Here is a 15,397-nt window from a genome sequence, read left to right on the forward strand (position 1 = left end):
GGGGTGTCCAGGATATTGAAGACACCCCCAACATTGGCTGTTTCATCCCGATCACCCAGTCACCCGACGCTGCATACACATGGAAACCGAGACCCAGAGGGGACACCCAGTGACACGTATAATGCGAATGGATTCCCATCAGTACGTCAGTATGGCGCCCCATCAGTGGCTGTAGGTGGGCTGTGTGTGTGTGCACGCAGGTTCACATGTACATTGTGACTAGAAAGATATTCCACACACGGTTGACTCTCTCTCTCTGAAGTTTAGAACCAGAGAGAAGGAAACATTTTTACCTTCACACCTCTGTTCCATTTTTTTTTTTTTTTTTGGCCATACTATGGGGTTTGTGGGATGTTACTTCCCTGACCAGGGATTGAACCCAGGGCCCTGGCAGTGAAAGCATAGAGTCTGAACCACTGGACCACCAGGGAATTCTCAACATCTCTGTACTTGTGGTAATTAAAAAAAAAAAAAATTTAGAAGAAAAAAAATAGCCGCTACCCTCATCTCCCCCCACCGCACAAAACTCTCCCCATCCACTGCCCACGGGCCCCACCACTGGTCCCAGCCTCCAGCCCATTCCCAACTCTATCCTGGCTCCGGTCCTCTCTTGCCACCTGGCACAGGTACTGACCACCTCCCCTCCCTTCTTGGCCCTTGAGGCCCCTCTCCACCTGCTCCCTCCCTCCCAGCACCCCAGGCCCATGGTCAGAGCCCTATCCAGTGCCATCTTGGTCCCTGGCCGCCCCCCAGGAGAGTTCTGGGGCCTCCTCCCCGACCCCCAGCCCCCACCTTCAGCAGGGGCTGAGTTCACACACCGCTGCACTCAGCTTTCCCCGCGTGCTGCGTGCGAGTTCCGGAATCCCAGCTGTCTTGACCCCCCTCACAGGTGTTCTGCCTGATTGGCCAGATGGGAACCCTTCAGAGTCATCGGGCCAGGGGCAGGCCGAGTCTGCTCCTCAGGCTCAGAAAAAGGGCCTGGAAGTTCACTCCACATCCACCCCCGGGCCATCTGCAGGTTTTTCTATGAGAGGCAGGGCAGGAATCTGGCCCTAACTTCTCTAGTAGCCAAAATGCAGAAGAAAGTAGAGCAGAGCTCTCTGGAATGTCTTCCCACACTCATCGCCCCCGGGCTTGGGAATGAGTACAGAGGGATCACTAACTCCCAAGAAACCATCTCTCCACTCCTCTCACAGAAGCACTCCCTAGGGGTGGCGAATGGGGGATCTGACCTGCGGCGGCCTAAGCACGCCTCCACGGCATCCGCGCCCCTTGAGCAGGACCTGGGCAGCTGGGGCCAAGGGCCGAGATACTGGGTGTTTCCCTCTCCCTGGAGGAGATGGATCTGTGGTTGTATTTGTGGGTGTGGGGCTGGGTGGACAGGCTTCCCAGGTGGCGCTAGTGCTAAAGAACTCACCTGCCCATGCAGGGGATGTAAGAGATGCAGGTTTGATCCCTGGGTCAGGAAGAGCCCCTGGCAGAGGGCATGGCAACCCACTCTAGTATTTTTGCCTGGAGAATCCCATGGACAGAGGAGCCCGGGGAGCTACAGTCCATGGGGTTGCAAAGGGTTGGACACGACTGAAGCGGCTTAGCAGGCAGGGAGGCAGGCAGGCAGGCAGGGTTGATGGACAGGTAGACAGGCTGAGAGACAGACAGGTGGGGGAGTGGACAGATGGATGGATGAGTGGGGAAATGAGTGACCAAGTGTATAAACGGATGCACTGGCCAGCTGCAGACTGGCTCAGAAATAACTTTCTGAAAGGAATTTTCTAAATCTCTGAAATGTGAGGCCCTGGCACCCCCCAGAGGCCAGAGTCTCTAACTACCTATCGTCCCTAAAAACCTTGGGCATCAGTCTCAGGAAGCAGGCGCATGGACCCAGATGAAGTGAGGGGTTCTAGGAAACTAACAAACAAAAAAAACTAGGGTCCAGTGCTGGTTCTTGCTCTGACTTATTCTGGGACAGAGGGAATGAATGTTCAAGCTTCTAGGCTCAATCCCATCTGCGCTGGTAAGTGATTTAAACAAAACTATGTGTGTAAAGCCACTGAGGGGGCTTCCCTGGTAGCTTAGATGGTAAAGAATCTGCCTGCAATGCAGGGGGCCTGGGTTCGATCCCTGAGTCGGGAAGATCCCCTGAGTAGGCAATGGCAACCCACTCCAGTATGCTTGCCTGGAGAATTCCATATACAGAGGAGCCTGGTGGGCTATAGGTTTTTGTTTTGTTTTTTCCTTATCAGATGTCTGAGAGGGTTACCTGGCACATACCAGGTGCTCACAGAAGGTGATTTCCTTCCTAGAGGAAGCCCTGGGGCACACATGGTTTAGTCACTAAGTCCTGTCCGACTCCTTGTGACCCCATGGACTGTACCCTGCCAGGCCCCTCTGTCCATGGGACTTCCCAGGCAAGAGCACTGGATTGGTTTGCATTTCCTCCTCCAGGAGATCTTCCCAACCCAGGAATCAAACCCATGTCTCCTGCTTTGGCAGGTAGATTCTTTAACACTGAGCCACCAGGGAAGGCCAAAACTTCACATGTACCCACACAAATGCACGCGTGCTTGCGTGCACACGCACGCACACACACGCACGTGCACACCCCTCCAGCCCTACGTGGAAGAAGGGCCGAGAGTGAGACCCCAGGCCAGACCAGACAGGGGAGGCACAGGGGACACGTTTATTCTCCAGGAATTCCAGGCTCTGTCAGGACTGGCCTGGCCTCGGGGGCTGGGGGCTCAGATGAGAGCCCCAAGGCCTGCTGGGGCTCAGCCTCCTGGGCCTGGGCCAGCTGGGCTGTGTGCTCGAAGGCGGCCTGCAGCAGGTGGGAGGCAAGGCAGGTGGTCCAGGCGATGAGGTAGGCCAGGTGCCAGGAGGTGAGCGCTAGCGTGCTCTCCACCCACCAGTACAGACTCTTCAGCAGCGCCAGTGACCTCCGCACCACGCGGTTCTGCAGCAGAGCCTGGGGGCCGGTGGGGCAAGTGGATGGGCAGGCGGCTGTCTGGAGCGCACATGCCATGCTGCCTGGCCGCTAGGACCACCCCCACAGCCCCCCAGCCCAGCCCAGCCAGGTCTACCCTCCCCAGCCCAGCCCAGCCCAGGCCCAGTGTCCCGGGTCTGCAGCCCAGCCATGCCCGCCCTCACCCACCTTCCTGGGCAGCCGGCCCAGGCTGCAGCACTGGGCTTTCCGGTACAGTCTCCAGATCAGCAGCAGCAGCAGCAAGGCAGCCAGCATCAGGCCATACAGACACGACAGGAACAGGTCCGTCCAGGTGGCCGCAGACAGGCCCAGCGGCTCCCAGGCCCCCAGCCACTTCAGGGCCAGGCCCAAGGCCCGGGCACAGCCCAGCAGGCCTGCCCACACTAGCCTGGGCACCCGCAGCGCCAGGCACACAGGGACCTCTAGCAGCATCAGCCCGGCCCGGAGAACCCGGCCCACAGGGCAGCCGGTGATCTTAGGGGGGGGGTGGGACCCCCGCGCCTCCCGAGTCAGCTCCGACAGCCAGTGGTTGAAGAGGAAGATCTTGAGGAGCAGGAAATTGTAGAGGTGGGCCCGCTTCTGGACCAGCTACAGGAAGAGGAGGCCGTCGTCACCCACTGCCACTCACTTGCCGCGGGGGCCCACCTGTCCCAGACTTTCTGGTGCGGGTGGGGCTGCCAGGCCATCCCGGGCCGGGCCCTCCCCTTCTCAGGGCCTCAGTTTTCCCCACCCCAAGATTGATCTTTATCTGTCCACTTGGAAGGACTCCATCCTCAGGAGGGAGCTTTAGTAGGTGTTTCATATTATATTTGGTTTTCTTTCCACTGGGTTTTTTTTTTTTTTTTCCTCTCTCTCTCTCTCTTTTTTTTTTTTTTTTTGGTCACACCAGGTGGCTTGCAGGATCTTAGTTCCCCGACTAAGCCTCGAACCCATGTCCCCTACAGGGGAAGCAGAGTCTTAACCACTGGACCACCAGGGAATTCCCTTTCCTTTAGGTTTCAATGGTTATTTACCACTCTCCAGACTAAGGTCATGTTTGAAAAAGACTGGTGGGAAGGTCAACGCTTAACCCACCGGAGTGACCCTCTAGAGAAAATTCTGCGGCTCTGTGGCTTGAGGGTGGGGCTTCTGAAAGCTATGGGATTACTCCAGGAGAGGGGCAGCCACCTCGTTTCACCAGCAGTATCCAGCAGCAGCTTTGGTCCTCGCCCCCCTGGCCCCCAATACCCCCCCCCCTCACCAGTGCGGACAACTTCACCACCATCAGCAGAGTCCCCAAGAGGCTGGATCTGACCAGAGGGACGGCCTCCATGTCTGGCCCTCCTTTCCCTTCTCCACAGGAAGAAGCAGGGTGACCTCACAGACACCACAGGGTGGGGACCAAGTTACCGTGGGGACCCAGTTGTCACAAAAGTCTCCCCTTTCCCTGCCTCCTGCCCCATCACTGCACAAGAACTGGGGTACTTGTCTTCCACATCCTGTCACCTTCCTGCTGGGAGACTGCTCCCGGGGACATCAACTCCACAAACTTCTGGTCCGCCCCACACAGGCAGCCAAGGCAGAACAAAGATTCTGTACCTTCCCACATCCTTCCAAACCCCGAAGGATCAGAGAGCTGGAAGATAGACAACATCTTCGCCCCAGGGCCGCAGGCGACAGGACGCTTGAAGGCAGATGGAAGCCTCAGCCGCCGGAATCTGAAAGCTCCTACCTAACCCCTACCCATCCTTCTTGCATTTTGCTAAAAGTTTGGTCCCGTCTCAAAGCAGAGAAGTCAGCTGTAACCTTTATTCTCCAATCGAGTGGTGTGTCAGTGGCTTCTGAGAGGAGGGCAGGGGAGAGAAAATGTGCCCACAAAAGGCTTCAGAGGGTCTTGAAGAGAGAGGCATTCAGAGAGGGAAGGGGCAATGTGCTGAGCAAGACCCCTCGGGGGCCACAGGCTGCATGGAAGAGCGGTTTCTAGAAGCCGTGGATCAGAGTCAAAGTCTTAGAATTCTGAGAGAATCCAGAACCTTGATCACAGCCTTTCCTACGATACTATCCTGTCTGGGTTCCAGCAGGTGCCCCGAGACGCGGCAAGGATGAGGCTCTCGCGCCGTTTAGACATTTTTTAAAAAGCGCGCCCTCTGGTGGCCGGTGAGGGCAGGGCACAATTGCTGTCTCGCCCCCTTTCTCCGCGACGACCCTTGTGCAGGATACAGCTCGCCGTAGAGTCCCTGGAAGGTCAGAGGTGACCCCGGCCCAGGACGGGTCCCGTTCGCCCATTTGTCTCCTCTCCCGGGGCGACAGCTGGGGTCCACTTCGAGGAGGGTGCAAAGTCCCTCGGCTCCGTCCGCCTCCCCCACCACCCTCTACCGTCCCCCAACACTATAGCCCTGAGGGGAAGCTGGGGTTCAAAAAGGCCTCCTTGAGCTAAGTTTTGAAGGATGGGTGGGAGTTTTCCGGAGGAGGAAGTGTGAAGGTGGTATGGGCAGAAGGAACAGCATGATTCCAACAATTCCGTCTGGGTGGAGCATAAAGTGCCCTTCTGGAGAAGGAAATGGCAACCCTCTCCAGTGTTTTTGCCTGAGAAACCCCACAGACAGAGGAGCCTGGCCGGCTGCAGTCCATGGGGTCGCAAAGAGCCGGGCACACCTGAGCGACTGAGCATGCAAGGAGGGTTTATTTCTTCTTTGGGTGACCATTAGTTTGCATTCAAAAGAGTCACAGTGGGACTTCCCTGGTGGTTCAGGGGCTGAGACTCTGTGCCCCCAATGCAGGGGGCCTGGGTTCAATCCCTAGTCAGGGAACTAGATCCCACATGTCAAAATGAAAGATCCCACATGCTGCAACTAAGACTCAGCTCAAATTAATTAATTAATTTTTAAAAGTCACAGTTTACAGTTATTTTAACTTGTATTTGTATTGTTATTTTAAAATACGATGGTTATCTTTATCAAACCAGTTGATTTTGTAATAATAAACGTCCACACTTAAATGCCCACATTTGAATTGATGCTTCAAACTATGGGGCTGGAGAAGACTCTTGAGAGTCCCTTGGACTGCAAGGGGATCAAAGGGAATCAGCCCTGAATATTCATTGGAAGGACTGATGCTGAAGCTGAAGCTCCAATATTTTGGCCACCTGATGGGAAGAGTCAATTCACTGGAGAAGATCCTGATGCTGGGAAAGATTGAAGGCAGGAGGAGAAGGGGCGACAGAGGACAAGATGGGTGGCATCACCATCACCAACTCAATGGAAATGAGTTTGAGCAAGCTCCAGGAGACGGTGAAAGACAGGGAAGCCTGGCGTGCTGCAGTCCGTGGAGTCTCAAAGAGTTGGACATGACTGAGCAACTGAAAAACAGCAACTCACTAGCTGCCGGGAGCCGGCACATGAGATCCCACCCATGACAAGGTCATGAGGAAGAAAACCTGACAGGCAAGGCGGATCAGGTTTTCAGGGATTTTGAAAAGCTGCCCCCGGCACTCACCTTAAAGATGATATCTGTCTTTCTGATGCCTGCCTCAATAGACTACTGCCTAATTTCTGTGACACAGGCAGAAGGCCTTCCCCGATCTCTTCCCAAATAAGAATCAATTTAGAACTTTAATCAATAAGTTTCCCAGGTGGTGGTATTTTATGAGATTATCCAGGGTGAAAGGAGTGTTTTAATTTAAACTCCTTTGCGGGTAGTTTGTTAGCCAAATGCATTTATGCCCTTGGTACTGATATTCATGATTGCTTATAATATCCTAATCATAAAATAGCATAAAGAACCTGATTATATAAAAGCCGTAATAGGCATAGAGCATTTTTGAGGGGTGAAGGAGTCCTATTAGAAAACATAAGAAAAATTATTCTAAAGGTGGTTATTGGGTTGACGTTTGATTACTGTGTTTTGCTTGCTGTGTTTTTGTTTTTAATGTGCTAAGGTTGTGTTATAGAAACCATTGTTAATATAGTTAAAGATCTAGAGAAATAAGAACTCAGCCCTAGTGTGTTAACAATGAAATGGTTGCTAATTGTCAGCCAGGAGTGCTAGGCAGAGGCTGCCTCGCTGAAGACACAGAGTCTGTGTGGGGTAAACTTCTTAGATAAACGCAACTGACAACTTCTGCAGAAGGATTAATTTTTGTGTTAACAAGGTTATACTTCCACTCTGTACTGTTGCCCTATGAGACTGCTACCTTTCAGTTAAGGTCACCAGAGAAACAGAAAATAGGTTTACATTCACCTGACCTGCATAAAATGTTAATAGGCCCCAAGGCCAGAAGATAATGTACAAGACCCTCATAAACAAAGAAGTATGCAGAAAACACCCTGGTTTTGTGAAGGACAAGCTGATGTAATGTTAAACTATCTTCCCCTTAGAAATGTACTAACTTAGGGTATAAAAGCTATGGTAAAAAATAAAGGATTGCCAGACTCTGCCAGACCCTGCAAACACCCCCGTCTGGTCACTGGTCATTCTCTCTTCTTCTCTCTCTCTTCACCCCCCCACCCCCGCCCACCTCGCAGACTTGGCCCTATCAAGGCTGGTCTCACGTGTCTTCTCTCTCTCTCTCGCTGACACCGTTCATCCTGAGGGTACCCCCTGGATCCTGCCGAGGCTGGACCCCGGCAACTAGCCACAGGCATTAATTTCTACAAAAATCCCCCAGTCAATAATGTGTTAAAAAGAAACAACAGGCCCAACATGGAGTCACTTGTGCTAAGCCCCACCAGGACTTAATGTGAGTGAGTGAGCAAGTGAAAGTCTCTCAGCGTCCAACTCTTTGCGATCCCACGGTCTATACAGTCCAGGGAATTCTCCAGGCCAGAATACTGGAGTGGGTAGCCTTTCCCTTCTCCAAGGGATCTTCCCAACACAGGGATCAAACCCAGGTCTCCCGCATTGCAGGCAGATTCTTTACCAGCTGAGCCACAAGAGAAGCCCAGTTCTTAATATTTATCTTAATTGCAATTTCAACCTCTCCCGGGAGTGGAATTTTAAGCCAATTCATCTGGAGTTTTTGCTTTGCTCTGAGAGAAGGTGACCTGACTTGAAATAATTCACCCTCTACCTTCCTTGTCCCACCCTCCTCCTGCCTATAAAAGCCTCCCTTTTGTACTGCTGTTCCGCTCCTTGGAGCTCCTCTCTACCTGCTGGGCGGGATGCAGACTGTTCAAGATTATTGAATAAAGCCAATTCGATCATCAAATGTACTCAATTGAATTTTTTTATTAATTTGTTTTTTATTGAAGGATGATTGTTTACAGAATTTTGCTGTTTTCTGTCAAACCTCAACAGGAATCAATCATAAGTATACATATATACCCTCCCTTTTGAAACTCCCTCCCAACTCCCTCCCCGTACTCAACTGAATTTTGACTTTTAACAGATTTGGTGGCAGTGGTGGGATCCAAGGTGACCTTCTTCTGACGGCGTTCACGGACAATGAGAAAGACAGGCATGGTGCCGGCAAATCCCTTTGTGACTGCACTGTCTTTTCTCACCATTTCTGAGGCCAGAGGAAATTCACCACAGTTGTGAGCTCTCTTTGCATCACGCGCCCGGTCTAATTGGTTTTCTAGTCAGTTCCCCTTTTGTTTGGAAACCCCAGTTCTTGACGCTGTCCCCGGATTTCATGTTGGGAATTGCTGGTGATTTAGTCTGCAGTTTCCCACTTCTTTGAACTCCTTCCCCAAATTCCACATCGGGAAATGCAGTAGCCACCGTAGTTTCCCATTTATTTGGTCTTTGGTTCAAGGCTTTTCCCCCACTCCAGAGTTCCATGGGAATTCTTGGTGGTTACCAGCTGGAGTCGGACTGGGTCCAACTTGAGCTGGACAGGGTCCAGTAAAAACAACTGCTAACAGGAATCTCAGAAGCCAAAAAGCTGCAAAATCGGTGGGTCCTATGCAAGACACTGGGGTCGTCCAAATCAAATTGATTAGGAAGAGAAGTGGTTAGACATCAAAGTAAACTGCTTCCACTCAAGACACCAGATCAAGACTTTACACTTTACATGAAACTCAGGACTTCCCTGGCAGTTCCGTGGTTAAGACTGAGCTCCCAGGGTAGAGGGTTCAGGTGTGATCCATGGTTGGGGAATTAAGATCCTGCATGCCACAGAGCTTGGTCAAAAAAAACCCCAAACATGAAACTCTCTCTTTCCCCTCTCCTTTACCCTGGCATTGTCCTGGAAAGATAACGGCATCACTCATATTTCTCAGGCCATTGCTAGGGGGGTTAAGCTCTGGAATTTAGAACAATTTTTTATTTCAGGCTAGAAGTTTCTTCCCCCATATGCACTAAAAGTCCTGAATGACCCTTGTGTGTGGTGGGGGGACGGTGTTTAGTTGCTCAGTCATGTCCAACTCTTTGTAACCCTTTGAACTGTAGCCCACCAGGCTCCTCTGTCCATCGGATTTTTTCATGCAAGAATACTGGAAAAGGTTGCCATTTCCTTCTCCAGGGGATCTTCCTGACCCAGGGATCGAACCCATGCCTCCTATGTCTTGGCATTGCCGACAGATTCTTTACCTGCTGAACCATCAGGGAAGCACCGAGGAGCCCTGGCTTAAGAGTAAATACAGTGGAAGTGCAATCAGAAACCTCTCCTTAACTCTTGAAACATTGCAGATTCTAAGACACTGGCTACCCAGCAAAGATTCTTAGACTCTCTGGCCAAAGTTGCTCTTGATAATAACATTATCTTTTAGCTGAGCTGTTCTATGGCCAGCATCACCTACCGGACCTAGAGTTAATATGTCTGGGGAAGCCAAAACTCAATTACATAAGATTCCTGAGCAAACCATTGGCTTTTAAAGGGCGAGTCCCTCAATGGGGTCTTCCTTTGATTAATTTGGTCTTGACTGGTTTGGGTCTTGGAGACCCACAGCTCCCAAGTGCACTCCTAACACTGGGAATTATCCCGCTTGTAGTTAAAATAATATCCCTGGTACATTGCATATTGTCTCCAAAGCTTTAAATGCATATTCACAGCCTCTAATCACCAAGCGAATCTCCTTAAGACTGGACCTCAGAAGAGGGACAAAGCAAATGATTGATTGAAAAATGATGAGCCTGGAGCCGTGAACTGTGACTAGCACACAGATTCAGCAACAAAGCAGCATCAGCAAAAGCAGTGAGAACTGCAGAGCAGTAGGTGAGTGGTGCTAATGCCTTGAATTTTGACCACATTTCTCAGTTATGCTGAGAGTTTGATCAAGGTGGAATTGTTGAAAAGAAACGACAGGCCCAAAATGGAGTCACTTGAGCTAAGCACCACCGAGACTTACTACCTAACCTGATGGCATCACTGACTCAATGGACATGAATTTAAGCAAACTCCAGGAGATAGTGGAAGACAGACGAGCCTGGAGTGCTGCAGTCCATGGGATCACAAAGAGTCGGACATGACTGAGCAACTAAAACGCAACAATGATTATAATTTCAGCCTTTCTCAAGAGTGGTGTTTTACACCAATCCGTCTGGAATTACTTGGTGAGCACTAGTAAGGTAATCTGCCTATGACTCCCTGACTTCCCCTAAGGGAAGATGATCCTGCCTCACTAGTCCCTTGGACTGCAAGGAGATCAAACCAGTCAGTCCTAAAGGAAATCAACCCTGAATATTCATTGGAAGGACTGATGTTGAAGCTGAAGTTCCAATACTTTGGCCACCTGATGCGAAGAGCTGCCTCTTTGGAAAAGACCCTGATTCTGGGCAAGGTTGAAGGCAGGAGGAGAAGGGGACAACAGAGGATGAGATGGTTGGATGGCACCACCAACTTGATAGACATGAGTTTGGGTAAGCTCTGGGAGTTGGTGATGGACAGGGAAACCTGTCATCCTGCAGTCCATGGGGTCACAAGGAGTCGGATACGACTGAGCGACTGAAGTGAACTCTTCCACTGTGTATACTTCCATGTCCCATCCCCTTCTGTCTATAAAAACCTTCCATTTGGTACAGCTCCTCAGAGCATCTTTCTGATTGCTTGATGGGATGCTACCCTACTTATGAGTTGTTGAATAAAGCCAATTAGATCTTCAAATGTGGGCTTCCCTGGTGGTTCTGTGGTTAAAAACCCACCTACCAATGTGGGAACCATGGATTTGATCCCTGAGTCGGGAAGATCACCTGGAGAAAGAAATGGCAACCCACTCCAGTAATCTTGCCTGGAGAATCCTGTGGACAGAGGAGCCTGGTGAGCTACAGACCATGGGATCAGGAAGAGTCGACTGATCACGCATGCATGCACACGCTACAGGAAAACCCAAACCAAGTTTTTGGCCAACCCAATATTTGTTGAATTAATAAATGAATGAATGAGATCCCCACTTGCCAGGCTGGAATGAGAGCAGAGAAGCTGCTGCAGAAGCCCGCCCCCGCCCCCGCCCCACCTTGGATCCTTCAGCAGGGAGCCCTCCACTCCTTTCTCTTCCCCGCCTAACAGCCAGGTTCAAGGCCACGCATGCACTGTTGTGCTAAGTGATGTTAGACCACATCTCCCCTTCCTCAGAGGAAGGACCGTGGGATGAGGCAACTATTAGTGACCGCTGCATTGTCAAACGCCAGGGGCGCCATTCCCAGGGCCTGATCCCTCTCCAAAGAGATTCGCCTCCTCAGCCCAGGACTCAGGCCTAGAGAGGCAGGAAGCGTCACCTCCCAGTCCCAAGGGCTCCCAGGTGCTCTCCCTGAGGGTGCAGGACGGCAGCACGACCGCAAGGGGGCAGCAAACACCTGGGGCGCAGGGGCCCAACACACCTGAGCGCGCTGCGCAAATTGATGGAAAGTTTTCTGTGGCTGATTTTGTCCCTTCTCAGCCTGCGACAACAACCTTACGTCATCCCGAGGAGCTCGCCCGGTGCAGGTCCCATCCTGCCTGAGTTGCTGGAGGCGAAACCGTTGAGAAATGTTGGGGACAAATAGTCTTTCTTCCTCGTTCCAACATGAAAACCTCACTTTATTTCAAATCTTCATTTTTTTCCCCCTCAGAAGAACTCAAAATTGATAAATATGCCTTCAAACTTACTGTGACTTGCTTTTTTTTTTTTAACTTTCTAAGGATGGCTTGACTGAAAATGCAAAAATGATCATTAAAACCTGATGAAAGCTGAAGAACCTATCCTGACGAAGGGAAAAGGTTTTTGGAATCAGAAGACAGACTTGCAACTGAACTGACCTCTACCACTTAATCATAAATCTAAGCTCCTGCCCCAGGTCTCTTTATCTGTAAAGCTGGTACATAGTTTATATATAGAATCTGCCAGATGAGGCCCTGGGGAGGAGCTGATGAAATAATGTCTGTAAAATGCTTTGCCCAGTATCTGGCCACGCACCAATGCTTGGGAGCTCATGAGTGAGTGGAATCAGCGTCCACAGGTGAGAAGGAATGCAAGGATTGTTAAAAAAAACAAAATAAACTACATATTGCTTTCAAATATGTACAAATTTCTACAAAGAAATCACCCCCTGAGGGCACACATTTTGTTAATTTGTAAACCAATATGTGGAAATATTCACTGCAATCAAACCACTTTCAAGCAATTCACTTGGCGCCCAAGACTAGATTGTAAAATTTTTAAAAAAGAAAACAACCATATTGGAAAGGGTCATTGCTACTTTAAAATTAACGCAAAAACCTTATTGCAGACAAGCATGAGTGAAAATGCTTTAAAAAGAGTTCTTTAAAATGATATGAAGTTGTAAAACCATCCCATTATTGAAAAACATTCATCACTACCCCCAAAAAAATGTTTGGAAAAATGGGGGAAAAAAGCACATCAACGCCTACAACAGATTGTAAAGTCACACTGCATGGTACAAGAAAACAACAATGGAAAATATAATTTTCACCCATTCATTTATTAATCAATTTATGCAGAACCAATGTGTTTCCCACTCTTGTTTTCTGCCAGCTCTCCTAGACTTCTCTCTGGCATCTTCCCCCACCCACCCACTCCCTAGCCTTCTTCAGCAACTCCCCTCCGGACTTGCTCCTTGTGTCTCTCAAAAGGGGGCTTCCCAGGTGACTTAGTGGTAAAGAACCCCCCGGCCAACACAGCGGACAGGGGAGACGTGGGTCCGTTTCCTGGGTCAGGAAGATTCCCTGGAGGAGGGCATGACAACGCACTCCAGTCTTCTTGCTGGGAAAATCCCATGGATAGAGGAGCCTCGTGGGCTCCAGTCCATAGGCTGGGAAAGGGTCAGACACGACTGAAGTGACTAAACACACTCATCAAAGGACACTTAGGGTGTTTCCATTTCTACTGTGAGTAACACTGCAGTGAACTTGGGAGTATAGATGGGTCTCTTCACAATCCTGATTCCGATTCCTTTGCAGCCGTACCCAGAAATGGGATTGCTGGACCCTAAGGGAGTTCTAAGTTTAATTTTCTGAGGAACCTCCATCCTGTGTTCCAGAATGGCTGTGCTAATTTACATTCCCACATGTGAGATGCGACCACATGGATGGAGCTGGAGGACACTTCTCTAAGAGAAATAAGCAAGACACAGAAAGAGAGGTACCGCATGACCTCAGTTCATGTAGAATCTGACAAAGCTGAATTCTAACAAAGCTGAAACATAAAGTACAAAGATGGTGACCAGAGGCTGGGGTTGGAGGAAATGACAACCCGCTCCAGTATCAAAGGGTACAAAGTCTCAGCAATACAAGATGAGTAAGGTTTAAAGATCTAACCCACAGCATGGAGGTGACAGCTGACAATGCTGCACTGTGTACTTGAAACTTGCTAAGGGGCTAGGTTTAATTACATCTTCTCAACACACGCTAACTGTAGAGGTGACAGAAATGTTGTTTAGCTGGATTGTGGCGATCGTTTCACAATGTATATGTATACCAAAACATCAAACTGTAAACATTAAGTGTATACAATTTAGGGAGTTCCCTGGTGGTCTAGTGGTTAGGACTAGGTACTTTCACTGCCATGGCCCAGGGTTCAATCCCTGGTGAACTGAGATCCTGCAAGCCATGTGATGCAGCAAAAAGAACAAAAAGAATAAAAATACAATTTTTATTAAAAGAAAGAAAAATGTTCCTCACTGCCCCTTCACTTGATCATTTAAGCCATATTTTGAAAGAAGTTATGCAGCCACTAGGCTGGGCATACAGCTTCTGCCCATGCCTCCCCACTGCCCTGGGCGCTGCCTTGGCCCAAGTCGCTGATAAACTTCTTGTTGCTGGATCTGGCATAGAGAGAGCTGCAGCAAAGCCTGGAAGAAGTGTGTGCAACCCATGAAACAGTCCAAGGACAAGTAGTCAGAATACACAGAATATCTAAGGAACGCCTACACATCAGTAAGATAAAATCAAGTGACTCAGTCGAACACCTAGGCAAAGGCAAGTCACAAAAGAAAAACAAAAATCAAAGAGCCAAGAATGTAGGAAAAGATGTTTGACTTCGTTAGTAAGCGAGGGAAATGTAAAATTAAAACCACAATGAATACTCTCTCATAACTCATTTGCAAAAACAAAGAAAGTCTGACGCTACACCGGGCATGGATGAGTTCACGGGGCTACCAGAGCATCGGACCCTGCCCATCTCTGACCCCACAGTTCTCTGTTGGTTTTTCAGACTCCAAGAGTGGTGAGAAGGGTCCTGTCCAAACCACCCATTACTCAGACATGGGAAACTGAAATGCGAAGTTACCAAAACAGTAATTACCCTTACTGCACATTTGTTTTCTCTCCATCCTATTTCACAACCGATTGGATTGTTTTTACCACCCCCTCAAGAATTGCACACCCCAGCCTGAAAGGCACGCCTTCCAGAAGCATTCATCTGTGAATGAAAAAACATGTGTGAGACTGTGTGTGGCAGCATTTTTTCCATCACTAGGAAAATGAATAAATATACTGGGTATATCGGGCTCAGGGATGACTAAGCAGTGGTTAAAATGAATGACCTATATGCGTCAGCATGGACAGGTCTGAAAAACATAGTGTCACGTGAGAGGGGAAAGTTACAGAGTAACAGCTGTGAAATGATAGCGTGTGTATAATTTTTTCAAACCCATTAAGCAGTATTATATGCCGTTCTGGACACAAGTATAGTGAAAATATTTTTAAAAAAAAAACAAGACCTAGGGACTTCCCTGGTGGTCCAGGCGCTAAGCTCCATGCTTCTAAGGCCTTGGAAGCACGGAGCTCAGGTTCATTCCCTGGTCAGGGAACCAGGATCCCACATGCTGCATGTTCTGGCCAAAAAAAGACCTAGAAGGTCCTTGCCCATTCATGATGGTAGCTGGTTCCTTAGAGCAACAGATGGAGGAGGGTGAGACTCAGAGAGAACTTCAGCTTCACCTGCAATGCATCCTTCTTTTTCTATTTTCAAATATTCAGAAGCATATAATGACAAAGCACTAACATCTGTGCACTCCAAATGGTGGATACCTTGAGGTTGAGAACAAGCCAGGCAAGCAAAG

The 15,397-nt window shown here is 49.5% G+C and overlaps 1 protein-coding gene across 1 annotated transcript; it reads right to left on the bottom strand.

Moving 5' to 3' along the window:
• Window positions 1-2,657: 2,657 nt before the first annotated feature.
• Window positions 2,658-4,336, bottom strand: TMEM270 (transmembrane protein 270). The gene is made up of 3 exons (XM_020896821.2): window positions 4,221-4,336; window positions 3,149-3,568; window positions 2,658-2,962 (listed from the first exon to the last, which is right to left on the bottom strand). Exons 1-3 carry the CDS (start codon window positions 4,290-4,292, stop codon window positions 2,681-2,683), a joined length of 774 nt encoding a protein of 257 aa, XP_020752480.2. The 5' UTR covers window positions 4,293-4,336; the 3' UTR covers window positions 2,658-2,680.
• Window positions 4,337-15,397: the final 11,061 nt, after the last annotated feature.

The sequence above is a fragment of the Odocoileus virginianus genome, chromosome 33, assembly GCF_023699985.2.
Source record: "Odocoileus virginianus isolate 20LAN1187 ecotype Illinois chromosome 33, Ovbor_1.2, whole genome shotgun sequence".
NCBI lineage: Eukaryota > Metazoa > Chordata > Mammalia > Artiodactyla > Cervidae > Odocoileus > Odocoileus virginianus.